Source organism: Anguilla rostrata, chromosome 12 (assembly GCF_018555375.3).
Source record: "Anguilla rostrata isolate EN2019 chromosome 12, ASM1855537v3, whole genome shotgun sequence".
Classification (NCBI taxonomy): Eukaryota; Metazoa; Chordata; class Actinopteri; order Anguilliformes; family Anguillidae; genus Anguilla; species Anguilla rostrata.
Genome location: NC_057944.1, coordinates 14,804,944 through 14,830,753, shown reverse-complemented (window position 1 = coordinate 14,830,753; position 25,810 = coordinate 14,804,944). Strand labels below are relative to the sequence as shown.

At 49.6% G+C, this 25,810-nt stretch overlaps 1 protein-coding gene across 5 annotated transcripts in view; it reads right to left on the bottom strand.

Annotated features, from left to right (window-relative positions):
• Window positions 1-1,196: 1,196 nt before the first annotated feature.
• arhgef12a (Rho guanine nucleotide exchange factor (GEF) 12a) overlaps window positions 1,197-25,810 on the bottom strand; it is a 45,024-nt gene continuing 20,410 nt past the window's right edge. Inside the window, exons 1-39 of one of the 5 annotated variants that reach the window (XM_064303658.1) lie at window positions 24,672-24,737; window positions 24,471-24,538; window positions 20,995-21,093; window positions 20,378-20,427; window positions 20,044-20,101; window positions 19,186-19,343; window positions 19,002-19,079; window positions 18,203-18,322; window positions 16,963-17,079; window positions 16,376-16,492; window positions 16,191-16,295; window positions 15,992-16,102; window positions 15,721-15,819; window positions 13,825-13,867; window positions 13,566-13,671; window positions 13,297-13,434; window positions 13,163-13,195; window positions 12,788-12,902; window positions 12,574-12,691; window positions 11,969-12,178; window positions 11,209-11,359; window positions 10,902-10,937; window positions 10,357-10,508; window positions 9,474-9,620; window positions 9,028-9,110; window positions 8,242-8,367; window positions 7,765-7,879; window positions 6,893-6,993; window positions 6,400-6,477; window positions 6,056-6,131; window positions 5,725-5,892; window positions 5,343-5,430; window positions 4,852-4,929; window positions 4,656-4,750; window positions 4,248-4,475; window positions 3,554-3,778; window positions 3,204-3,406; window positions 2,948-3,020; window positions 1,197-2,849 (exon numbers count right to left, since the gene is read on the bottom strand). In XM_064303658.1, coding sequence (XP_064159728.1) covers window positions 2,839-2,849; window positions 2,948-3,020; window positions 3,204-3,406; window positions 3,554-3,778; window positions 4,248-4,475; window positions 4,656-4,750; window positions 4,852-4,929; window positions 5,343-5,430; window positions 5,725-5,892; window positions 6,056-6,131; window positions 6,400-6,477; window positions 6,893-6,993; window positions 7,765-7,879; window positions 8,242-8,367; window positions 9,028-9,110; window positions 9,474-9,620; window positions 10,357-10,508; window positions 10,902-10,937; window positions 11,209-11,359; window positions 11,969-12,178; window positions 12,574-12,691; window positions 12,788-12,902; window positions 13,163-13,195; window positions 13,297-13,434; window positions 13,566-13,671; window positions 13,825-13,867; window positions 15,721-15,819; window positions 15,992-16,102; window positions 16,191-16,295; window positions 16,376-16,492; window positions 16,963-17,079; window positions 18,203-18,322; window positions 19,002-19,079; window positions 19,186-19,343; window positions 20,044-20,101; window positions 20,378-20,416 — 3,999 coding nt within the window. In that variant the 5' untranslated portion in view covers window positions 20,417-20,427; window positions 20,995-21,093; window positions 24,471-24,538; window positions 24,672-24,737 and the 3' untranslated portion in view covers window positions 1,197-2,838. Of the gene's footprint in view, window positions 2,850-2,947; window positions 3,021-3,203; window positions 3,407-3,553; window positions 3,779-4,247; window positions 4,476-4,655; window positions 4,751-4,851; window positions 4,930-5,342; window positions 5,431-5,724; window positions 5,893-6,055; window positions 6,132-6,399; window positions 6,478-6,892; window positions 6,994-7,764; window positions 7,880-8,241; window positions 8,368-9,027; window positions 9,111-9,473; window positions 9,621-10,356; window positions 10,509-10,901; window positions 10,938-11,208; window positions 11,360-11,968; window positions 12,179-12,573; window positions 12,692-12,787; window positions 12,903-13,162; window positions 13,196-13,296; window positions 13,435-13,565; window positions 13,672-13,824; window positions 13,868-15,720; window positions 15,820-15,991; window positions 16,103-16,190; window positions 16,296-16,375; window positions 16,493-16,962; window positions 17,080-18,202; window positions 18,323-19,001; window positions 19,080-19,185; window positions 19,344-20,043; window positions 20,102-20,377; window positions 20,428-20,994; window positions 21,094-24,470; window positions 24,539-24,671; window positions 24,738-25,810 lie in introns of those variants that run through there. The other 4 variants (XM_064303655.1, XM_064303656.1, XM_064303654.1 and 1 more) reach the window with 4 other exon arrangements.

Genomic DNA, 25,810 nt, shown 5'->3' with positions numbered 1-25,810 from the left:
ACATCGAAGCCGCGGACGCGCACGCCGACAGCTGCCGCGCAGCCGCGTAATTCTCACCCAAAGGTGCCCGGGTGACACGAGAGCCTTTCAGAATAATTAAGTCAATTGAAGTAGATTCAGCGAAGGAGAAACGCACTCTGTCAGACAGCCCAAGGACACCGGCGCCCGCACAAGCCTCCCTTCCACCGCCACAAAAATGAGTTACATCTGTCCCCTACAGGTGGAACATGTCATCGCATAAAACTGTTAATGCATTGGGGGAAAATGGATCTACAAGCACTGTCACAGGAGCTTAAACACAAGGGCTCCCGGAGTCCAATTCACCATAGCCAATTTATAACTGAGCCAGTCCAATAAAGCCCTCTGTCAGGCGAGTGGCGGTGATTAATGATGGACTGCGGAGAGCAGGGGAATGTGGCACATCATACCTCTTACTGCCATGTTCATTAATGAGATTATCTCAGTATTTACAGTGGACACCCTTATGAACAGGCACAGCGCTCATATCTGGATTCCCATACCGCCGTATTTACTGCTCATCTCTAAACCAAAAAATGCACGCACACTCGCTCTCACACACACACAAACACACTCTCACTCTCACACACACACAAACACACTCTCACACACTCTCGCTCTCACACACACACAAACACTCTCGCTCTCACACACAAACACACTCTCACTCTCACTCTCACATGCAAACACTCTCTTGCTCACTCTCACACACACACAAACACTGATACACGTAGACTCACTCGGTCTCGCACACACACAAGCACACACACACACGACTAAAACCTGCAGATATTATTTTGCAGAATCTACTTTAGTCATCTGCATGCTCAGGGTTTACATACAGCTGTAGCTGCTTTCCCACTAAGCTTATTTAACATTTGAACATTTTTATTGTTCTGTTTTCATTCAGGCTTTGAACACTTTCCCAAAAAAATGTTAATGTTTTGCCCTCTTCATTTTTTTATACATTTCCATTTTCAAGTTTTCAAAAGTAAATAGAAAACAGGACATTTACATGTACTGTATGTGCATTTATATTAATTTACACGTCAGATGCCTAGAATACATTAACATTAACAGAATTATATACATATTTCATCAACTTTTATTCATTTTCCTCAGTGATTTCTGTTAAAATCATGATCGTTTGATAGTTATGAAAGAAAAACAATACAAAATAACCAAAAAAGTATTTTATCGTTTAAGAGATGCAATGTTGGCCATAATTGTACAATTTGTGCAAGCATAAATCCCCTAAGATTCCTTCCCCCCCAAAAGCATCGGCATTTTATCCTGTCTTTAACTTAACATTTTTAGTATTCAGTGTCGACAAAATGTCTTCCAATGGGCTTGATTTCAAGTCTGGAGATTTCAATTGACATCTACCTTGCTTCTTTTCCCTGTTCCAAAACTGGAACTCCGTTTCCTAATGGAGTCCCACCCCCCAACCCTGCAGCAGTGAGTGTGAACAGATCCTTAGAGGACTGCACAGTAACCAGGAATAGCACACCCCAATCAAAACGCACTCATAAAGAGAGTCTACATAAATACTGGTTAATTTTAAATGAATGGTGTAAACAGGCAGCTCAGTCTTGGTTACAGCACCAACGCGGGGCCACAATCCGAAACTTCACGCCCACAGAAGTACCACTAATGTCGGGCTAATAGAATAATGAAAGCCCACTGGAGCGGGAGAAATGGCCCCGTGGCACCAGCAAAACATGATGAAAACGCCGTGCAACGAGACTCCAGCGCAAACAGGCACCAGCCACGGGCTTCCATTCAGAATGTGTGGAACCGCTGAAACTCTAGAACAAGGTTAACCTGCTAATGGTGTTCAGAAGCCACAATGCACAGACACATGGGTTGTCAGTAATGCATTCATTTCTTTGGACTAGTACACTTTAATGCATTTTACTGGGACTTGGTCTGCCACTTCAGTCTGATATGTTAAAGCAAACAGAGGCCAAGATCGGTGAAGGAAAGGATAAGAATATTTCTGTATCCATTACATTGAGAGCAACAGACTCATCTTGTACACAGGCAGTGGAGGTCCGGTGCTTTTAAACTGCAGTAAGTGTTCAGAAGCCAAAGCCCACAGAAGCCTGCTCAGGGCCAAAAATATGACCTAGCATACACAATTTACAAGACCACAAGACCTGAAGGATGGTTATGGTACTAAATTTCCAATTTACCTTGAATATAAAAGCCTGAACAGCTTGGCAATGGATCTTGGTTTTCTTCATTGCAATTCAGTGACAAAAGGTTCTGCTTAAGATGTCCTTTCTTCATGTGTTACTCAGAATGTGTGTGTGCATGTAGGGGTAACCACTCTAGTGCAGCTGTGCTCCACGTTTCTGCATACACTCCTCCAAGCTGCAGAGGGCGCTGTGGGTGATCCACCCAGTAGAAGGTGGCCTGAGGGATCCACAGGTAGAAGCATGCAAGTGACGTGGGGGAATACTTACAAGAACCACAGGAAAAAATCTAATAAATACATCTTGGGGTAAAAAAAAAAACATAGCTAAATACATTAAAATATCTTTTTCTTCTGGCTTTGTGCTTCATATATATCCTAAACACACAGTTTTATACATTTTGGTACAGTCTGCTTCTCGCTCAGGCAGCGAGGAAGGGCAGAGGAAGCCGAGGGGCCGGGTTTGGGGCAGCCGATCTTCCCCGATTGGCTCGAGCCGACGGGGAGGAGGGGCACCGAGTCGGCTCCGCCAATCAGCCGCCGAGTTGCAGTAGGGGAGGGGCCAGGGCCCCATCCCCCACCTTCCCTCTTGGTCAGACGTAGTGGCTGGCAGCTCCGTCCTGCTAACTCTTGCCTGGGGGGGAGAGATGAGATGAAACAGCAGAGTCACTACGGCGCAGTACGCCCCTCGCTAGGCTACTCTCCCGCGGGACCCACAGCAAAGCACTGTACCTCTGTTATCCTCCGTTTCAGCAGTCTGCCTGGCCTGCCTTTGGTAAAGTTCATTATACTTGGTCTCCACTTCCTGAAAGACAAAAAGCCAAGTGGTGAGCCGCCCATCTCACCCAGCACATCACCCATCAGCCCCTGCTTTTCTGTTAAACGCCTGGTTCCGCACGGGCACCCTGGTGGAGCAGCGCAACACGCTACCGTGCATTTAGGAGGGCGTTACGGACCCTGTGAGCACACGGTGATCACGTGACCTCACCTTTAGGTGCTGCAGGTTAACCTGCAGAAGGCGAAGGTGCGTCAGGACCTGCCGGGTGAAGCTGGGGGCGCCCCCTGGCTGCGCTGCCGAGGACAGCAGCTTCTTCATGTCGATCCCAGAATCCCCTGCTGCGCCCTGCTCCTTCCCGCTGACCTCCTCCTCTGTGCTGCTCTCCCCCAAGCCCTCCAGCACCACGTAACCTGCTGAGAAAGGCAGGCCTGAATCAGACTGGCCTCAGGCCAGCACAGAGAGCGACAGCGCTATCTGCAGAGACGGGTGCAGCAGGAGCACACTGACCTCAGGTCAGCCACTCCGGTGAGAGAATATGAGGTAATATAACCGCTACTTACTGTAGTCATCGGAGGCCTCGAAGTAGCCGGTGTCCCCAGCGGAGCGGTCCTGGAGCCGCTCGTCTCGGCCGTTCTCTGGGGAGCTGAGCGCGGCGGCGGCGGCGGCGTGGGACACGGGGACGGCGCTGGTCCGCAGAGACGTGGTCCTCTGGAGACGAGCCCCCGCGGGCCTCTCCCCCCTCCACCAGTCCTCCTGCGCTAAGAGCACCTGTTTCAGCGCCGCCACTGGGACAGAGACACGGTCACAGAGACACGGTCATAAAGATGCGGTCACAGAGCGTGACCGTAGAGACAGTCACAGAGCTCAACCGAGAGACATGGTCAGAGTGCAGACGCACACAACAGGACTCATAGAGCAAGACTTAAAATACATCAGGTAGAATGGTCATTATGATGCAGCAGTAATTTAGTAGTTAATATATTATCATTGCGAAGTTGCAGTCTGTGTAGTTTAGCTGTTGTGGTAGCTGCGTTTCAGTCCATTCTATGGTCATGGTGATGTGGCTGTAATGCAGTTCTCAGTGCCATGTCACGATCAGCAGTCAGTACAGTCCAGTAATCATGAGGCTGAATCAGTTATGTGGCAGTTGGTTAAGTGGCCAAGCTTGAGGGATACTGCAGTCAGTGTAGCTTAGCTGTTACGTAGTCATCGGTTTAGTGGTCATGGTCATGCAGCGATGTCTCCAACACTTACAGGTTTTTAAAGCTTCTTCAGCCCTGGAGGGCGGGATGCTGAAGAGGTTGGATTCATCGTCACCGATGGCAAGGCCCTGACGTGACCCCCGTTTGAGGAAGGGCAGCCTGTCCGTCAGGTCCGAGTCCAGGAACGCCGGCTCCTCCTCCTCTGGCTCTTCCTCAAAGGGGTTGGGCCCAGGGGGAGGGGCCTGCTTCAGCCTGGGAGATGATGCGCTGCCGTCTCTCTCTGCACAGCCATGAAAATCAACCAGTCACCCCATTATCATTTTACTCCATATACATCACAGCATATCTGGAATTACATTTCGCTGCATTGCACTATAAGCAATAAAAAAGTGTGGAAAAGGAAGATAAAATGTTGTTGTATGCCCTGTGACAGGGATTTGAGGATGCAGCCACGTGTCACCTGGGGACTGAACACTTGCGGTCGAGTTGCGGTCGGGGTCTTTGCTGAGCCTGGGCACGGCGCTGTTCATCATGTCTAAGGCCTCTCTCTCCCCACTGAAACAGAGCCGGGGGGAGAGAGTGTGATTCCACCAAACAAAACCCAACAGAAACAGCTACGCAACACACAGCACCACTCACAAGGGGAATCAACTCACTCTGGCTGAGGTAAAAGTATGTCGTTGTGTTCTTTGGACTTGATGGAGTCTGCTCTTTGCGTGATCTGACACTGCCACCTGGTGGTGCGAGGATGAGACACAGGCACATTTCCATGGCATTACTGGCCAAGCGGACACCTCAATTCACAGATGAGTCGGAGGAAGACATTGCAGACAAGACATGCACAGCTCCAGCAAGCTGTTCGACCAGCAGGGGTCACTGGCGAGCAATGCCACATTGACAAACTTAATTCCTCCCTCCCTTCCAGGGTGATGTTTTTCCGTTTTAGTGTTGCCAGTCAAAATCGGCACAGGCAGAGTCCACACTCAGTACCAGGCCTTGGGGCCCATCCGCACTGGAACAGTGCCCCCCTGAATGAGTCACCCAGCAGCCCACACAGACTGCTTTTTATACACTTTCCATTTATAGAGCTGCACATTCCCTCGTGCGGCTCAGGTTTCTCTAGACCAGGACCCAGTGAGGGACTCACGTTCTCTGCTCGGACACGGTCTGCGCCATCAGCTCGTAGATCTGCGCTCCGTTGTCCGACATGGAGAGCACAAAGAACGACTTGTTATCTGAGGAGGAGAGGAGAGAGATTGGGGTTCTGTGAACAGGACCGAAAAAGGGCTGATACACAACCTGCGTGGTTCTGAACTGGCCACCCCTGTAGTTACACAACCCACCTGCATGACACACCTGTGTGCTTCACTTGTAGTGATGGAGTGCACCTGTGAGAATGACCTGTAGCAACTTACCACAAATGTGGTAATTACCTGCAGCAGCTTAGCACACCAATGGTAATTACCTGTAGCAACTTAGCACACCTGTGGTCATTACCTGTAGCAACTTAGCACACCTGTGGTCATTACCTGTGGCGACGGAGCGCACCAGCACAGTGTTGAGCTTGATGATGGGGCTGAAGATGTGCCGGGTGTCGGCCGTGCCCGCCAGGTTCTTGCTGTGGCACCTGAGGACGAGACGCTCGTCCTGCTTCTGCAGCAGGACCAGGATGTCCTCCAGCAGGAGGGTGTACAACTCTGTGGGGAAGAGAGGGCGGACAACGTGTTCAAGACTGACATACACAAACGCTCTACATACAAACAGAGAAACAGAGAGAGAGAGGGGGAAAGAGGGGGGAAGGGAGAGAGAGAGAGAGAGAGAGCAAGCGTGAGCATGTTTAAGCGAGACTGTGGGACACACCAATGGTCTTGTCTTTGTTGATCTTCCAGGACAGGGGGCCCTCGTGCACCATCTTCCTCTTAGTCAGATCCAGGTTCTGCAGAAAACAGGAGAGCAGGGTGATGAGCTAATTACTATTGTTTATTCATTGTAAAATATTTAGTCTTAAAGATTTAGAAAACGTTTCACAAAGCGTGGTTGTGTGGTTCAGCAATTTTAATTTTCATATTTGCACCAAAAAAATAGAGTATAGTAAAATGTCCTAGGGTCTGGTAAATATTTCATTCATCAGACACTGGCTGGTTCAACAAAAAGTTGGTCTGAGACCCTGCACAGGTGTAGTCACATCTGGCTCAGTAGCACACCTTAAACTCAGCGATCATGGGGTGTTCACTCTGCTTCAGGGAGGACAGGTCCAGCCGTCTCTGGTAATCCTCCAGCCTCTGCAACGCAAACACAGGCAAGACAGGCATGTGAGAGCGCCTCAGTGTGGGAGGAGCCTCAGTGTGAGGATCTCCCCAGTGTGAGAACTCCTCAGTGTGGGAGGGGCTGGCATGTGGGAGGAGCCTCAGTGTCAGAACTCCTCAGTGTGGGAGGAGCCTCAGTATAGGAGGAGCCTCAGTGTGGGAGGAGCCTCAGTGTGAGGATCTCCCCAGTGTGAGAACTCCTCAGTGTGGGAGGAGCCTCAGTGTGAGGATCTCCCCAGTGTGAGAACTCCTCAGTGTGGGAGGGGCTGGCATGTGGGAGGAGCCTCAGTGTCAGAACTCCTCAGTGTGGGAGGAGCCTGCCACTCGTCATGCCTTCAGAGCAGCTCGTCTCAGAGTGAGGAGGGAGAGAGAGCACACAGCTCCGGCTCACCTGCTTATTCTCTGCCTCCTTCACAGCCTGGTTCACATAGTTTAGGATCTTCCTACAGCATTCACCTGCCCTCTTCACCTTCTCCTTCTCCTCCGCATCATCTGTCAATCACATACATACGCATGCATGCACAGACACAGGAGCACAAACATATGCACACAGACACACAAGTTTGAGTACGCGCACACAGACACACACACACACACAGGACAGAGTTTAATACTAAAACCAATTCCAATAAGTAGGCCATCCATTACACACTTGTACCTGAAAACAGCGATGACGCGGCGCATTCAGACTGTTAATGTAACTGCAAACAGAGGCAGGGTTAAGCGGACGTGCTAAATGACTCCCGCGCTCAGGAGAGCGGAGATAACGACCTTATTAAGCAGGGAGCGCGGTGGCTCCGAGACGCCGTGAGGAAACACCTCCACAGGCCCCGGGTCACACTCGCAGGGCTCTGCAGCCGGAGCCCAACAGGTCTGAGGCGGGGGGGTCTCCTGAGCCCAGGCTCTACAGCCGGCTGAACAATTACAGCATCCCGGCGACGGCGGCACGCCGCTGTGGGTGGCCCTTTCCCACAATGCACAGAGCCATTACTGCAGCGCTCAGCACACAGCTGCAGAGGCCCGGGCTCTTAGCCACATCTTTATGAGACGCATCCACTTAGCACTCCTCTTGTGGATATGCTACGGCTCATGGTTGGGGTTAATTCCAAATTTGAACAGATGAATTGGTATTTAATTCTTTATCACTTTAGATATTAGCCAAACACTGGAACCAAAGCAATCATTAACTATCTGGGACCACTTATTTCACAAGGCAGAGGGGCTAATGCATGCTGGGTGGAGTGGGCGGGGCGGGCTGGGTACCTGTGTACTTGGCGATATTCTCCAGCAGAAGCGGGTACTTAGTGAGTCTCTGCATCTCCACTGGGATCATGTCCTTAAGCTGCAGTCTGCGACACACAGGATTACTCTCCGCCTCCTACACACACACACACACACACACAGTTACACTCTGGCTCCTACATAATACACACACAAATACATGGTCACTATCTGTCTCTACTCACACGTGCATGCAAAGTGTCAACTAATAAATAAATAAAAAATACAGTGATATAAACACGCAACAGCAAGTCCATCCCTCAGGTAACCACAAAATTGATTCAAACTGAATAGAGATGACCAATCATCTGCTCCCCATATGACTAAGCCACAGTGTGAGTCTCACATGCATATTTATCAAGCCAAAGCCTTAATAATGGTCCCAGTCTGAGCGACTTCACCGTGGTGCCAGTTAGAACTGCTCCATGGAGACCAGCTGAACCTCTCTCTCTCTCTCACCTGCATGAAGGAGGAGAAGCGGGCGTCCTTCTTCTGCCGGCTCTTGATCAGCTCCAGGGCGAAGGGCTGGTTGCTGCAGAAGGTGCCGACGGCCCGCTTGATCTTCTCCTCCTCGCTGCCGCCGAACTGGAAGACAGCGGGCGGGGAGCATGGGGGTCAGTTACCGTAGCGACGCAGCACCCAGGACACCCCAGAGCGCCACACGCTGCTCTGTAGCCCCGCACTCCGCGCTAAACTCACAGCCGCCATTACATCACAGGCACTCAGCAGACCAGCACCGACCGCAAGATCTGAATGACTTCACCACAGCTCCTCAGGAATATTTTCACTGCTTACAACTGAAGCTGACTCACAGCGATCATGAACCGCGTGTGATTACAACCATGTCTAATACACACGGATCTAGTTTCAGCCCCACGTGAAGACATGCTTTTTTCTGTGCAGACAATGTGAGTCTCAGCCAGTAACTAGTACAGTGTACCACAGTTAACCTGAATCACCAATAGGTTGGCTAGCTAGCTCGCTCATCAATGCGGCTAATTATTAGGTCAAAGCATTTTGCTTCTCATGTGAGAGTTGAGTTTGTGAGGTCCCATGTCAAATCAGCTAAATTTGGTTCAGTTCCACATTGAATCACAATGTTCATAACACTCATGGAAAAAAGCGCACAGTGCATGGTGCAAACAAAATTGGGAATTTCCACAGTACAGACAAGCAGAACATCAGCCTGGACAGCTGTGCCGGTGCACTCTGCACTTCCACAAGCCGAGCAGCAGTCACTCCTACCCAGGACAGCAGGTCCTCTCCTATGTGGCCAATCACGGTCTCGCTCTTCTTCCGTATGGTGGTCATCTGCTCTGCGATCGAGCCTGCGGAAGGAAGGAAAGGAAAGAGGCCGAGCAGGTCAGTGTGTGTCCATACGTAATGTGAAGTGTATAGTGATTAGGTCGTATGTGTCAGTCTGTGGAGTATGCTGGTGAGTAGGTTAACATGTGATGATGAGTGCAGTGCATGTCAGTGTATAATGAGTCAGCATGTGCTAATGTATAGTAAGTCAGTATGTAAGACTGAGTCAGTGTGGTGAGTACGTCAGTGTATGTACCAGTGTACTGGGTCAATATGCAATGAGGAGGTCAGTATGTGTTATGCATAATGAGAGGGCCAGTGTGAATTCCCGTATAATGAGTAGGTGGGTATGTGGTAAGTGTGGTGCACGGCTTAGAAGGCTGTACCGTGAAGTTGGATAATCTCCTCGAGGTTGGTGAAGATGCGCTTGATGTCCACAGGGGGCAGTATCGTGTCTCTGGTCAGTTTCTGATAGAAGACGCTGTCCAGCACTTTAAGGATGCGTAAGTGAGCACGCTCTGTGTAAAACAGCTCTGTAGGCACAGACGATCTCCATCAGTACAGACACACACAGGCACTTTCAGCACAATAAATATCTTGCATAAATACATGCACACACACACACACACACAGTACAGCTATGGGTAAAATACTGTCCTTTTCTGGCTGGATAAAAGCCATCACTATAAACGCATAATTCAGTCACACTTCCTAGCGCTCCCCTGGGCTTATCAGTAGGTGCCAGACCGACCCCTAATGCATCAGTGCTCTTGCATTGCCCCACCGTTACACATAAACACTGCATTATGCCAGTTACATATATCCGTGTTATATCACAGTGCATACAGAACAAGCCGTGCATGCTTCGATTACGGGGTAGAGGAACGTTCAGACGTCAGAAGCATGCTCATACATCAACATCCACTAGGTGGTGCTGCACAGCCGTCCAGAGGCCACATTACAGTGAATTATGACATATTCTCTCGCTCCAGTGCGGATCAAAACAGAACAAATGATCACAACATTCCTTTCTGATGGGTATAATAAGGTCCACTGCAATCACAACACACCTGATTGCTTACAGCACTCATAAACCACCCAGCTGCATACAGCCGTTGTTACAAATCTGATCACCCACAGCCATCACAGCATTTCCTTCTGCGCAAAGATACTTGTACATAAGATATATGTACAAGTATATGCGGCCTGCTTTTGGTGAGTGATGATGTCATCACACAGTTGTGTGTTAGAGGAGGGGCGGGGCTTCACCATTGATGACTTCCTGTCTCTTGATCTCGTGGGGTGTCAGGCTGGCCAGGACCTCCCTCCCCACCAGCTGCTGCCAGTTTGGGGGGTCCTGCTCAGCGTCCCGCTCCTGATCGTCCTCGCTCTGTACCTCCGCTGCACACAGGGTATCCGTCCTGAGAGAGAGAGAGAGAGAGAGAGAGAGAGAGAGAGAGAGAGAGAGAGAGAGAGAGAGAGAGAGAGAGAGAGAGAGAGAGAGAGAGAGAGAGAGAGAGAGAGAGAGAGAGAGAGAGAGAGAGAGAGAGAGAGAGAGAGAGAAAAGGAGAGGGAAAGAGGGGAGTAAGAGAAAGGGAGAGGGAAAGAGGGAGTAAGAGAAGGGGAGAGGGAGAGAAAGGGAGAGGAAGCGAGAGGAAAACAGAGGGAGAGGAGGAGAGAGGGCGAGGCAGAGAGAGATATAATTTGACATGCCCAGGTGTGACTGAAGGCCCATCCCATTGCTGTGCCTCCAGTGAGAGGAGGACCACATGCCCATCCAAGAGCCCAGGGGCAGGTAAACACACGCCACTCACCTTCTGATGGGCCTGGGCGTCCCACCCTCCACGGCCCTGAGGAAGACACAAGGGAGAGCTCACTTTACTGAGCCTGTTTCTAACCGCCATGCTGGCCTGAGGCCAACAGGAGAAAGCACACACTGAATCTGGTGTTTTACATCTCCATACATTTACTGAATGGGAAAGTATTCAGGGGGAACAGAACAGCCCAGCCCAGCCCAGCTCAGCTCAGCACAGCTCAGCTCAGCTCAGCACAGCTCAGCACAGCTCAGCACAGCCCACACAGCATGCGTGTGTGGTGGGCATTCATGAAGTTGTTGCTCACCTGTCGCTCTCTCGCTCGTCCTCCGGTAGCTGGTCCGGGCTGGAGAGGCTGAAGTCGAAGAGTGTGTTAGGGGCGTGTGTTGCACTGTCCAGGGCGTCCCCGCCAGTCAGCCCCTCACTCAGTTTGGGGAAGGCAGAGGAGGGTGTGAAGCCTTGGGGAGAAGTGGGGAAAACATGTCTCTCTCTCTTTATGTCAAATCCATTATAATACAAGACATTGCTTTCAATTGTTTCAACTGGCAAAGGCAAAAACACCACACAAAATTGTTACTGGATTAAAAAACATAGTTCAAAAACATAGCAAGCGACAATTAAGGGCACAAGCGTATTATAATAAACATGAATGAAGGCATGAATTAATTTTCTGACAAAAAAGTGTATTTAGTTTAGTGCCCCCTTAAGGATTTATTTGCATCAAAATTGCTGTGAGGGTATAGCGTTGGGTCCTCAACTTACGTGCCAAACCTCATAAAAAGCAACAACGTTTTGAAAGATGTACATTTTCTGAATAATAATATAAATAACAATAGGTTCCAGCCACTTCAGGGGCTTGCAACCATAAAAAAGTGTATTATATGGAAAGTCTGGGATTATTTCATTAACATATTTGTCCACTACTGTCCCATTTTACATCACAGCACAAATGCAAGCACAACCAAGTGTGTGTGCTCGTGTGCGTGTGTTTATGTGTGTGTGTGCGTGTCTACATGTGTGACTGCGCAGGAGCGCACACCCCAGTGCGGGGGGGCGGGGGTACTCACCGGTGTCGGGGTCTCTGCCCCCTCCCTCAGAGCTCAGGACGGCAGCGGCGCTGTGGGTGGGGGAGGTGACCAGGGCGGGGGGGAAGCTCAGGTCCGAGCCCTCGCTGGATTGGCTCCCGCGGGCGCGAGCCCCGTCGGGGTGCTCGGGGGTGGACAGGGCCGGCTGGGACAGCTGCTTCTGAGGGCGCTGCTTGCTCATCTCCACGGCGGCTGCGGAGACGATCGCACAGAGAGGGGGTCACACGGCCGTCCCGCTGACAAGACCGACTGACGCACGCACTGGTCACAAGCACACGGGCGGTCTCGATTCTCTCCGCCGTCCTGCTGACTGCACAGACGATCAGACGCACAAAGAGCCAGCCTGTGCAGGCTGTCCCCCAGCGAGCGCTGAGGAATCCGTGCAGGAAAGGGTGGCGCTGCGCACAGGAATCCGGCGGGCGGAGCGGCGCTGTGATGTGGCGATACGGATCTGATCTGCAGATGGCGGTTTCCTGCGCTAACGTTAGCATCAGCTCAGCGTTTACAGCCGCGCGGTGGGCACAGGGGCCCCAGGGCTGGGGCTGAGGAGGCACTGAAGGAGGCAGGACCGCGCCGGCGGCACTTACTGGACGCGGAGTCCATGCGGTTGAGCCGCCGGGGGGGGCCTCCGAGGATGTTGGAAAACCGAGTCCTCTTCACTTTCTCCTCCCCTTCCTTCTCCGTTTTCACGCCCTTCTGCATGCCCTTCAGGAGAGGAGAGACGAGTGTGAGAGGTCTGCGTGTGTGTGTGTGTGTGTGTGCATATGTGCGTGTGCTCCTGACCGTGGGGTGGGGCAGCACCTTGATTTTGGGGAGGAAGTTGATCCGGACGCGTTTGGGCTCCAGGCTGCGAGGCTCCTTCACCTTCACCCCCAGGTGCTTCATGTAGGTCAGGATGACAAACTGCATGGTGGCGCTGCGACGGACGAGTTAACCATCGTCATCATCACCGGCGTAACGCACAGATTCATACAGGACACCGCACCCCCATCACACACAGATTCATACAGGACACCGCACCCCCATCACACACAGATTCATACAGGACACCGCACCCCCATCACACACAGATTCATACAGGACACCGCACCCCCATCACACACAGATTCACACAAGACACCGCACCCCCATCACACACACATTTATACAGCAATACGCAGGACACTGCACAGTTACCACTTATCCTCTTCTGACGGAGATGAAGTCAACCTAAAACACAACACAAGATATTTTCAGTTCACCCATATTCAGTGAGAAAGAGACAGACAGACAAACAGACAGAGAGACAGAGAGAGAGCAAGGTTACTTACAGCACATCCTCAATCTTGGAGACGATCTGTTCCGCACAGGAGCGCTCTCTCTCCAGCGCTGCCCGGTCTCTGACCTGCTCTGCATCCAGCCTGTTCAGCTCACCGTCCGCCAGAGTCAGCCCCATACTGCGCTTCTGCCTGTGTGAACACACGTCATATATACACACATTACACACACAGATAAATCACACACGCACGCACACACACGCGTGCACACACACACACACACTGCACATCTCATCTTTCTCGGGAGCGGGCAGCCGTCTCACCTGAAGTCCTCCAGGTTCTTCTGGATGTCCGTGAGCAGGACGTCCTGCAGCAGCTGCACATACTGCCTGTGCAAGTCCTCTGGGATGAGGTCCGGCCTCCTCCGCTCTGCACACACACACACACACACACAGCAGAACATTACACACTCAGGGGTGTACTACTGCATGGCCTGTGCCCCAGGTTAAAGCAGCCTTTAGACACAGCATAAAGGGATCAGCGCACAGGGTTTATAGGTGCACATCCTGGTTGTGTGCTTACCGAGGTCGGAGGAGATGGTCTCGGGCACTGGCACCTTCAGGTTCTGCACACACAAACAGCAGGCCATGTTAGAAGCACAAACAGCAGGCCATGTTAGAAACACAGCACATCCAGCGGAGCTCTGCCCCGTTTTTTGGAAGCTCTTTGGAAGCGAGCTCTCGGTAGAGCGCGTTCTCAGGATGTCATTAACGATCCCCTGGAAGAGCAGGGATGTTAACCGCGTCTTCTGGCCAAATTCCCAAACAGACGACAGGCTGCACAATGCCTGGCTCTCCCTCTCCTCCTAGTCTCCCCTGCTCATCACTGTTGAGGACTACCTGCCTAGTCTCCCCTGCTCATCACTGTTGAGGACTACCTGCCTAGTCTCCCCTGCTCATCACTGTTGAGGACTACCTGCCTAGTCTCCCCTGCTCATCACTGTTGAGGACTACCTGCCTAGTCTCCCCTGCTCATCACTGTTGAGGACTACCTGCCTAGTCTCCCCTGCTCATCACTGTTGAGGCAGACCATCCAGGCTAAACTGAAGGTTGATAATATGGCACTACATTACAAGCAAAATCAAAAGCAAAGCCCAGAATTGCTTTAAACTATTTTTGTTAGTAATGTATAGCTGCACTGTGAACTGCATCTGTGAACATTAAGAAGAATGAGAAATGAATAGTATTCATTATGTAATTATGTTACATATTAACTATGGGTAAGGTTGGGTGTTCGTCATGGAAGTTGCAGTTGTCACGGTTTCTGAAATTTCTGCCATTGTTTTGGCAGTTTTGTGACTCCCAGTTCTTTATTTCTGCGCCGGTTTTTGATGGAAACTGTCAACCGTAAAGGAATATTTCACCCTTTTATACTGCAAGTAATTTTGTGGAGCCTACCCCATTCTATTTGCATACCGTGAATACTAGCAACATCAGATGCTCTTGTTGACCGCTGGCATCACTGTTCCTCCTGTTTATTATTAGGCTAACAATTCACTCACATTCATTTTAAGAATTGCACCAAAAATGTATTATTTCAACACGATGACATTCCCTGTTTTTGTGATTGCCGTTTATATGATTTTTCGGCAGTTTTGGATGGTAACTGTCAACCTAAATGTAGCCCACATTGTGATTTGTACAAGCCTAAGTCTTTTAACCATATTGGCAAATGCTGTGAGAAACGAAGTGCAGTGAGAAACAGTATATACATATTCTGGAACGCGCAGGGATCAAGATTCTTATCCTTGTCAGTTCTTGCAATTAGACATCTAAGGGCATCTAAACCAGTCAACAGTGCCGATGCCACAGGGTCCTTCCCCTAGTTCAGTCACAACAGGCACTCCATCTAAGACTCAAAGCTCACAGTGTACAACATGCTGTACCAAAATTCAATTCAAAGAAATAATTAAAGGACACATGGTAACCCATTTTCATAATTTTAACAACGTGACTTGAATAATGTAACTATGTTTCTAACGTTCAGTTAAATTAAAGGCAAGAAAGCGTGCCCTTTCCATGATGAACTGAAGTGATTAAAAGAACCAGCCAATCAATGAATTTTACTTGGATTTGTTCCTAGTGGTGACTAACCACTGATTATCTTTCAAACTTGAATGTTATTTCAAATATCATGGCAACGGTTCCACACTGCTGCACATGTGATATATTAATTAATGAAATAAACGTATGTTTTTTTTAAAACACCCCGTGATTTCTGCTGCTTTTTTCAGTTTTCTGTTATTTTCAACAAATTTTCCGTGATTGCTTTGCGACTTTCGCCAATATTTTTCCTGACAAACACCCAGCCTTAACTATGGGTCCCCAAGCAGGACAGGAGGTCACTGCAGTGGTGTCACGTGGTTGGTTGAGGTTGTGTTGTGGTATCTTGTAGGATGTGCGGTTGATTAGTACTCACTGCTGCTCGGTCCATAAAGAAGGTGTTCAGCTCCATGAATATGCGGCGTGTATCTTTAGAGCTGGTCTGTTTGTACAGCTCAGCATACAGGTAGCACAGCTGAGGACACAGCGCAGTCGCATTATTAAACGTGACACTACAGCCTCCTTTTTTACCCACTGAAGGGATCCAGACCTCCAGGTGTAGCAGTAAAACAGAGCCTTCCCACAAGGGCACACAGAAGATTTTTTGCTCTTAGAAAGAAATTACACTGGGGAGGCGGAGCTCTTACCAGAGGGGCGGGGTCAAACTGCGAGACCACATGATGCAGAAAGGCAGCCAGGTGGGCGGGGCGGGCCTTCAGGAGCTCGATGTTCTGAAAGCAGCTGCACTGGCCGTTGACCTGAGAGGCGTGGAGACACAACGCTGGTCAGAGGGGCGGAAGAAGCGGTCACACCAGCACGAGGCTAACGGGCTGAAGGAGACCGCACCTGCTCCTGCTCCTGCTCCGCGTCGAAGTACTCCTCCTCAGGAACGATGATGTCTGGGAAGAGTCGGGGGGCGGGGCTTCCCAAATGGGGCGTGGCCGAGCCGTCCTGCCGCAGGAGGGAAAGGGTCAGTGAAGCGCGGCGGTGAGAGGGGTCGCGTTAGCGCTCGTTCCCGGGCCCTCTCTCACCTGGTCGGGCGTGTCCTCCGCGTCGGAGGAGGGGCAGTTCAGGCCGTCCCTGGGCGTGGTCTTCGGGCTCTGGCCGGAGTCTCTTTGGTACGCGCTGTCCGAGAGACCGTGCGTGACCTGCAGCCAGAAAGCAAGCGCACGCGTTACACAGCCCTTCTGGCCCGACATGGCCGCCTCCTGAAACATGCAGCACCGCACCGCGTCTGTCCCAAACACCGCGCATCACAACTCTGTGCAAACACGCAAGGCCGCACGATGGCACCGACACGCATGCAAAATAATACCACAAAACTGTGTGCACAAAACAACACCAGACAACCATGTGCAAAACAAAACAGTGCAGACAAAAATATAACGCCACAGGACTGACAAACACACGAGTGCATTAGTCCTGACAGACAAATTTACTACCAGAAGATATCACTCAACTGCACTCATGCAAACACAAGGGCACAACAGAACTGGCACAAACACAAAACCGCAAATCACCGACTGACGACAGAAAGCGATCCTCTCGCAACAGAGCTCAGACAGCAGGCCTGCAAAGGCAAACCCAGACAGACAGGGTGTTGCGTGGCAGTACTGACAGGGGGCGCTGTGCTGCCGGTCCAGGGCCCGTCAGTGCTGCCGAAAGCCCGCAGAGGGAGCTGCTGGTCCGTCTGGCCCACGCTGCCCTCCTCCACCTCACCGAGGGGCGCCCCATCCTGAAACCCCAACAGCGTCAGAGCAGCACCCCCAAAAGTCACTCAACAGTGTAGCACCCCACACCAACTCACCACTATAACCACCACACCTCAAACCAACTTACCACCATAACTAGCACACCCCAAACTAACTCACCAGCCAAACCACCACACCCAGAACTCACTAATTTGTGCACCGCAAACTCACTGACCAGCACAGCCCAAACTCACTGACCAGAACAGCTCAAACACACAAACCAGCACAGCCCAAACTCACTGACCAGTACAGCCCAAACATACTGACCAGCACAGCCCACACTCACTGACCAGCACAGCCCAAACATACTGACCAGCACAGCCCAAACTCACTGACCACTGAGCCAAACCACTGACCAGCAGCCCAAACCACTGACCAGTACAGCCCAAACATCACTGACCAGACAGCTCAACCAAACCAGCACAGCCAAACCACTGACCAGTACAGCCCAAACACACTGACCAGCACAGCCAAAACCCACTGACCAGCACAGCCCAAACATACTGACCAGCACAGCCCAAACTCACTGACCAGCGCAGCCAAAACCCACTGACCAGTACAGCCCAAACTCACTGACCAGCACAGCCCAAACACACTGACCAGCACAGCCCAAACTCACTGACCAGCGCAGCCAAAACTCACTGACCAGCACAGCCCACATTCACTGACCAGCACAGCCCAAACTCACTGACCAGCACAGCCCAAACTCTCAGACTAGCACAGCATAAATGACAAACATTTACCAATATAATTTACAAAGTTTTATTTGCTATTGTCGCCTAAAGACACTTTCCATTTTGCATGAGGGCATCTATTAATGGTCCAACAATCCAAAAAGTAGTACCCCACTTCCCAGAGGGAACAAATGTTCTGATAATAGAAGATAATTTATTAGAATAATACCCATTGGTCAGCTGCACAAACCCCACATCCGTCCCTGCCCCACATAGCACAGTATGAGTATGAATTGTGCAATGTATCATGTACATAGGGCATGTAGTGTGTAAAGCACGTACTGTAGGTATAGCATGTGCTGTGTGTGCTGTATATGTAGCATGTAAAGCGCATGCTGTATATGTAGCATGTAGCGCATGTAGCATGTGATACCTGTCCTCCTCCCATGGCCTTGCTGAGCTGGCGCTGGAGCTGTGGAATGTGTTTATTTGCCTCGTGGATCTCCTTCAGGAGCTTCGGACTGGGGTTCCTGCCGTGCTCCTCCTTCAGCACCTGGAAGAGGAGAGAATGGGACATTTCAAACCCTAATCCCACACAGAGAGGGAACAGCACCCACAAACCACAAATAAATACACGTAAAGCTCACCTGCAGAGTTACAGTCGCACACAGGTAAAGCTCACCTGCAGAGCTACATCCACACAGTAAAGCTACCTGAGAGTAGTCACACAGGTAACTACCTGCAGAGCACAATCACACACAGGTAAAGCTCACCTGCAGAGTTACAGTCGCAAACAGGTAAAGCTCACCTGCAGAGCTACAGTCACACACAGGTAAAGCTCACCTGCAGAGCTACAGTTACACACAGGTAAAGCTCACCTGCAGAGCTAAAGTTACACACAGGTAAAGCTCACCTGCAGAGCTAAAGTTACACACAGGTAAAGCTCACCTGCAGAGCTACAGTCACACACAGGTAAAGCTCACCTGCAGAGCTACAGTCACACACAGGTAAAGCTCACCTGCAGAGCTACAGTCACACACAGGTAAAGCTCACCTGCAGAGCTACAGTTACACACAGGTAAAGCTCACCTGCAGAGCTACAGTCACACACAGGTAAAGCTCACCTGCAGAGCTACAGTCACACACAGGTAAAGCTCACCTGCAGATAGAGCTACAGTCACACACAGGTAAAGCTCACCTGCAGAGCTACAGTCACACACAGGTAAAGCTCACCTGCAGATCTCTCTGTGCCTTAGACAGCATCTTCTGCAAGATGTCCACCTTCTGGCTGAGCACATTACTGTTCTCCTCCTGCAGGAGAAACACAGGGAATAAGCAGAGAGACGGGCTGTAAGGGAGGGCTGTTCAAGGACAAGCGGAAGAATGAGAGGGGAGAGAGGAGCAGCGCAGTGCCTACCCAAGCGGGCCGGGGGGAGGGGAAACAGTCCTCTCCTGCCTGTCCTGGAGAGTTTGGGGAGGTGAGAATGGATCCCCTCTCCCCATCCCCTTCGGCTAGGGGGATGTGGGAGAGCCCCGGGGGCCGTCCCAGAACTGTGAGGGCCACATAGGAGCCGGCTGGAACAGAGAGGAGAGGTCAATTAGGGTGAAAAATGTCCTCATTGGATGCAGAGAAGGAAACTTGAACTTACATTTACTACATTTACTTTTTCAGATGCTGCTACCCAAAGCTTGTTATAACACAGGGAGTATAACTAGATTTGCCTGAAACTGAGCCATGTTCTATTTTTCAACAGGCAGGCACTTCCTGCTGAAATCTGCTTGTTACCTTCAGATTAATAACCCAGCGATGCTTCCAATGGCAATATTCCACTATTCCACTTCTGTGTTCTCATATCACTGTTCTCGTACTCATAGCACTGAAGAGACTGCAATTTTAACATGCAGCCGATATGATTCCCGTTAGCCCATCAATTCAACTGCAGACAGGCCAGTTCTCTGGTTTCCTCATTTCCCCTCACTCTCCATATCTCCACTGTTAAATACAGACTTCTGAGTATCTTCCTTTAATTTACCATTATCATGGTGAGAGCATCTGAATACCAGACAAGAAATGACTGGTATGTAGATTTCATTATTCTGTGTTCTGTTCATTACCTCAAACCGTACAACTGAGTGTAAAGCAATTTTACCCACGCTCCCGTTCCCTTTCAGCTATGATTTTGTGGCACCCCGTTTGACAGATCAAATAACATTCCATTGACCAATCGTAGCAAAAATATTACGCAAAGCCACAAACTATTTATACTGTACTTACATTTGATCAACTTCACAACTTCTACATGGTTTGAATGTGTTACTAAGGTCCCGTTCACCTAAAATAAAAAAAGAAATAAATACATTAAAGCAAAAATGCCACATTCACTCACTGTAAAAGATCTCATATCAAAAATATTTTTAAAACTGACACTTGACTGAAGGAACATCATTAGTTAAAAGAAAGGGACCATCACATGAATGTAAAGCACAGACATCTTTACAGGGGTGCGAGTCACACATGTTTATTGTGCTACCAGGCCGGTCCTGCAGGGGTCAGTGTGATGCTGTCTGTAGAGCCTGATGCTCCTGCTTGAGAGCTCTCACTAACCCACCTTAATGATCCTGTCACCTGTCTGCACTCCCGCCCGCATCGCAGCGCCATCTGCAGGAGACAGAGGGGACAGCGAGTTACAGGCTGCCGCAGGGCTGAGACAGCTGTTCACAGCAGGCAAGAGAACAACACAGAGTCCTATAATGATGAACGACAGGCAGAGCGACTGATTACCCAACAGGCACGGTGACATGCTGGATGCAGTGTTATGTGCATCTATTTCAGACATTTTAAGAGCCACTTAACAAGACCTGCAGAGAAAACTCTCAAAGCCTGCCCAGCTAAACAGCCATGCTTAATTCACAGAACACATCATAAGTACAATACTCGAAAGTATATGTATATGTGGTTTTATACACCATTAAAGATTGCTTATGTGATTAACTGATTGATGTAAGTATTTTAAGAGCAGCACTCATATGCACACTAATTACACACAGGCTACTGTAATTAACACAAGGCTTTTCTTTGCACAACAAGTTACTTAGTTGTGTAACCAGTGGAAGGATCTTACCTGTGCAACCAGTACAGGGATCTTACCTGTGTAACCAGCACAGAGCTACTACCAGCATAGCCAGCGCAGAACTCTTACCTGCGTAACCAGCGCAGAGCTCTTACCTTCTTTGACCAGCTGCACAAACACAGGGTTGTCTCCGCTCACGGTCAGGCCAAAGCCATTCTCATCTTTCTGAATGATCACACATCTCTGCACGAGCCCTGAGAGATAAAGAAAGAGAGAGAGAGACAGTGTCATATGGTGTGAAAGAGAGGGAGGCACCACACACTGTAGGTGCACTTGCTTCTTCATGCTTCTGTTAAAATACACACATCTTGTTGTGCTATTAGGGACAGTACCTTTACCAACCCTGGTCCTCCTGCACCCCTCCCACCTCACCGCCATCCCACTTCCCAGCCGAACAACAGGCGTACTCCTTAGGTATATCAAGCCATCAAATGGTTTCAAACAACTTATGCTTTAATGGACTGGAGCGGGAACCCCTGGTATAGGGGAGTATTCCTCCATAAAGACTGTCTAGCACAATATTAGTCGATAACTGGCATGTAAAAGATGATGAAATTGGGTCTTTTTGGGCCTATGGGAGCTGGAGCTTTAAGAAAAAGCCAGCGTTGGCATGACGGCACCGCACACAGCATGGAACACACACACACACGCATGCACACGCACACATACGCACACGCACTCACAGGCACACACAGGCTGCCCTGGCCACAGAGCCAGATGGCCGAGAGCACAAGTTTCCTGTACTGGCTGATGGACAGAGGCTCTATGGTTCTTTTCATTACAGAGTCACAGTCACACACAGTGGGGGAAATGACTGTTCTAACCGCCCCTCACAGCAGCTTCTGAAACCCCATTCATGAAAGAACACACACAACTGCAACAGCAAAGGAAAAGTGTGACATAGCCAGAACTCAACCATTTACTTATGAGAAATTAGGCAAATTCAAAAAGCACAGCATGCTGTAACATTCTGAATTTCCTTTAAACTGTTTGCTACATTCTGCCACACTCTTGGGAGACATTCGTTCTGTGGACGTGTCGTAGGGGTGGGAATGCCAGGCCCGTGAGGTCAGAGGGTGAATAACATATCACAATGAGTTAGCGTATGCAACTGGCCACAGTGTAAAGGCCATAACTGGCACACCTGCCATACATACAACTTTATGCACTGCATGTTCAAATCAGATATATTTATTTTGGTTTAAGAATGTTTACCTTGTGTTTTGCTGCTGTTGAATATACCCACTGAAACACAAGCAGAGGTCAACCAATCGCCTCTCCGTATTGTCTGAAGACTCATATGTGCACTCAAAAGCACAACATTGGCAATCTGATCCTGATTCTGATCCTGCAGCATTGTAACTCCGTTGTAACATGTAAGTGGTCTCAGGGAGTCAGCCTGACAGTGGTACGGTTGGTAATGAGGGGAGGGGCTGGTGCATGCACGCGCACACGCGCACACACACGCACACACACACACACGCACACACGCACACACGCACGCACCGCAATAACCTACACACGTCGCATACCAAATAAAAACATTATGCGCAAGACACACAAACATCAAAATAACCAACCCACAGTCCACCAGGGGGCATCAGAGGACATTTTCCCTTCAGGAGAAATGGGTCTTGTGTGTATATGTACTGAGAATTCGGCTTTATGCACGCCATGCAAGCTCACACTGCCACCAAACACTGCCTGTGAGCTGTGTAAAGTTCAGTCAGACTATGCGTTTTCTAAAATATAAATAATGCCGCATTATATTAAACGCAATAGGCAAACTAGCAAAATACAACGGTAGCTCAGTGGCATGTGTAACAGTTTGTAACAGTGGCTTAGTGGCATATGTAACAGTAGCTCAGTGGCATATGTAACAGTAGCTCAGTGGCATATGTAACAGTAGCTTAGTGGCATATGTAACAGTAGCTCAGTGGCATATGTAACAGTATCTCAGTGGCATGTGTAACAGTAGCTCAGTGGCATATGGAACAGTAGCTCAGTGGCATGTGTAACAGTAGCTCAGTGGCATGTGTAACAGTAGCTCAGTGGCATGTGTAACAGTAGCTCAGTGGCATATGTAACAGTAGCTCAGTGGCATGTGTAACAGTAGCTCAGTGGCATGTGTAACAGTAGCTCAGTGGCATGTGTAACAGTAGCTCAGTGGCATGTGTAACAGTAGCTCAGTGGCATGTGTAACAGTTTGTAACAGTAGCTTAGTGGCATACATAACAGTAGCTCAGTGGCATGTGTAACAGTAGCTCAGTGGCACGTGTAACAGTAGCTTAGTGGCATACATAACAGTAGCTCAGTGGCATGTGTAACAGTAGCTCAGTGGCACGTGTAACAGTAGCTCAGTGGCATACATAACGGTAGCTCAGTGGCACACTGAGCAGGTCAGAGGCAGTCAGTCAGCCCAAAGCCTTCCTGCCCTGTCATCCAGACCCAGCCTGAACGCGCGGCACGAACGGAAAAAGTGAACCGAGCGGGTAATGACTGAAACCACACATGACCAGCCTCCCGGTCACATGACCACTCCCACATTCCCTCAGTGAAGGTTTCCATGACTGTTTAAGGGAGAGATGAAAGGAGGGTCCGGGATATGAGGAAGATCGGGCACACGCACGCTCCACCGCCCGGCTTCCCTGTGATCTGTCAGTGTGATCGCCTCACATTCATCCCAGTTTCAAGAGAGATGCACATTTCTCAACAGGCACATGTAGGCCTAATTACCATTTTCCATTTTTGTTTTTCACCATTTAGCAACGGTAAAATGTACTCATTTACAGCCCTGCACTCTGGTTTGTTTCCCTGCCTGTCTGCTCACCAGTAGACAAAGCAGAAAACAAAATGTGTGTGCACCAGTCATTTCTGTATGTGCTTAGCAGGTTTTAAAGAGCGCAGACAGCTTTAGGGCCCAGTCAAATGTGGGAACAGCAAAAATTGCTAAAAAAACAAGCTATCATATTTAATAATTTGCTCACTATTACAATAAACACAAAACACTCCAGGGGAATCTAATGAAGCACGCTGCAACAACCAAGAAGCTCCAGTGGCCGTTTAGAAGAGTTAATGGAACCACTCAGGCTAAACTGTCTATCAAGTTACAGAAGCTGTCAGCAGCTTCTTGGCTGGATTGGGAGGTGCCACTGATTTCAAAGGAATTCCCTATAAAGGGGTTTTGTTCAGTAAATAATTCCCACATCAGTTTTTTTTTTTTTTTTTTTTACATTTTCTATGCTCCATGTGCATCTTTGATTAGTTGAGATATAAAATGGTAATTTGTTATTTCACAAGTGTAATTTGAAAGGTATGGCTACAACTGTGAATGGTATCTTGCAGATACACTACTGTTGTTGGGTTAGCTACATGCTCATTCTGGGTGTGACCAGATGTTGAAGATAAAGTAGTCTGGCACGGTATGCTGTGAGAACAGCAACAATGTGGGTGTTCTATCAACATGAAATAATATCATATCAGCTGGTACATCAACGATTGCATTTTGTGCATGTGTGTGTGCGTGTGTGTGTGTGTGTGTGTGTGTGTGTGTGTGTAGGGGGGCATTTACCTGTTGTGTCAAACTCGTGCGACAGAAGCTTCTTATCAGGAGGGTCAGTAGTGAGAAGACTGCTGGGCCTGTGGACACAGAGAGTCTGTTAGGAAAGGGACAATCTGACAGTCACAGACACACTCACACAGGCACTCCAGCTGCGATAGTGTAGCCCGCCTCTCACAAGCCGTGCTCAGGAATATGTGCTGTTCCACTCACAAGCTTGGGAACAAACTTCGTGATTGGCTGGCTGAAGTCTGAGTCGGCCACACTGAGCCTGCGATTGGGCAGTTGAAGCTCACTTTTGGAAACAGGCTTGGACAGTTTTCCTGTGGCTGCACGAACAATGGTGCTCATATCGTGTCCGCTGACTGCACTGAGGCATCATGGGACGGATTCCCGGAAACAGTGCGGGCTGCTGGCTGAACTCCCATTTCCTGAGTCAGAGGAGGAAGGACGGGGGCGAGGGGAAGAGGGGGGAAAGGGGACGGGATTTGGCTAATCTCTCCCCCATACCCAATTAACTTCTTTTTAAGCTTGCTTCGCTGGTCAACAAACAGGGCTAAGCCGCCTTTATAAGTGAAAGCAACAGACAATCCCCGGTCACTCGAAGCACAATCACTATGATGGCAGCGGTGTGTGTGTGCTTGTGCGCAGCGTGTGCGTGCACATGTCTGTATGTCTGTGTGTGTGTGGGTGTGTGCACGTCTACATGTCTGTATATGCGTGCGTGTGTGTGTTGTGTGTGTGCACATGTCCATATGTCTGTGAGTGTGTATGTGTGTGTGTATGCATGTGTATATGTTGATGGGGGATAGGACTGAGGTCCAAGGATAATATATGAACATTCAGACCCACGCTTTGTATAATGACTAGAAGGCAGTGTGCTATATCTGCAGTGCTTTAGTCAAATGTTGAAATGCCTTTAACCTTTCTATGTGCTTGCCCTGACCCACATAGATATTCCTAATAATAAGATTAAAACCTCAGGGAAAAGTTTTGTTAGAGAGTGGTGTGGGGCAGGTTGGGTGTGTTAGAGAGAGTGGTGTGGGGCAGGTTGGGTGTGTTAGAGAGAGTGGTGTGGGGCAGGTTGGGTGTGTTAGAGAGAGTGGTGTGGGGCAGGTTGGGTGTGTTAGAGAGAGTGGTGTGGGGCAGGTTGGGTGTGTTAGAGAGAGTGGTGTGGGGCAGGTTGGGTGTGTTGGAGAGAGTGGTGTGGGGCAGGTTGGGTGTGTTCAGGAACACAGCTGGGTGAGTGTAGCGGGGATGCTGGTGTTCCCCATGTGTGACGTGTTCAGACCACAGTGACTCATGTCTGCGGGCTGGATGGGGTGTAAGGGGGTGGGGGGGGGGGAGGGAAC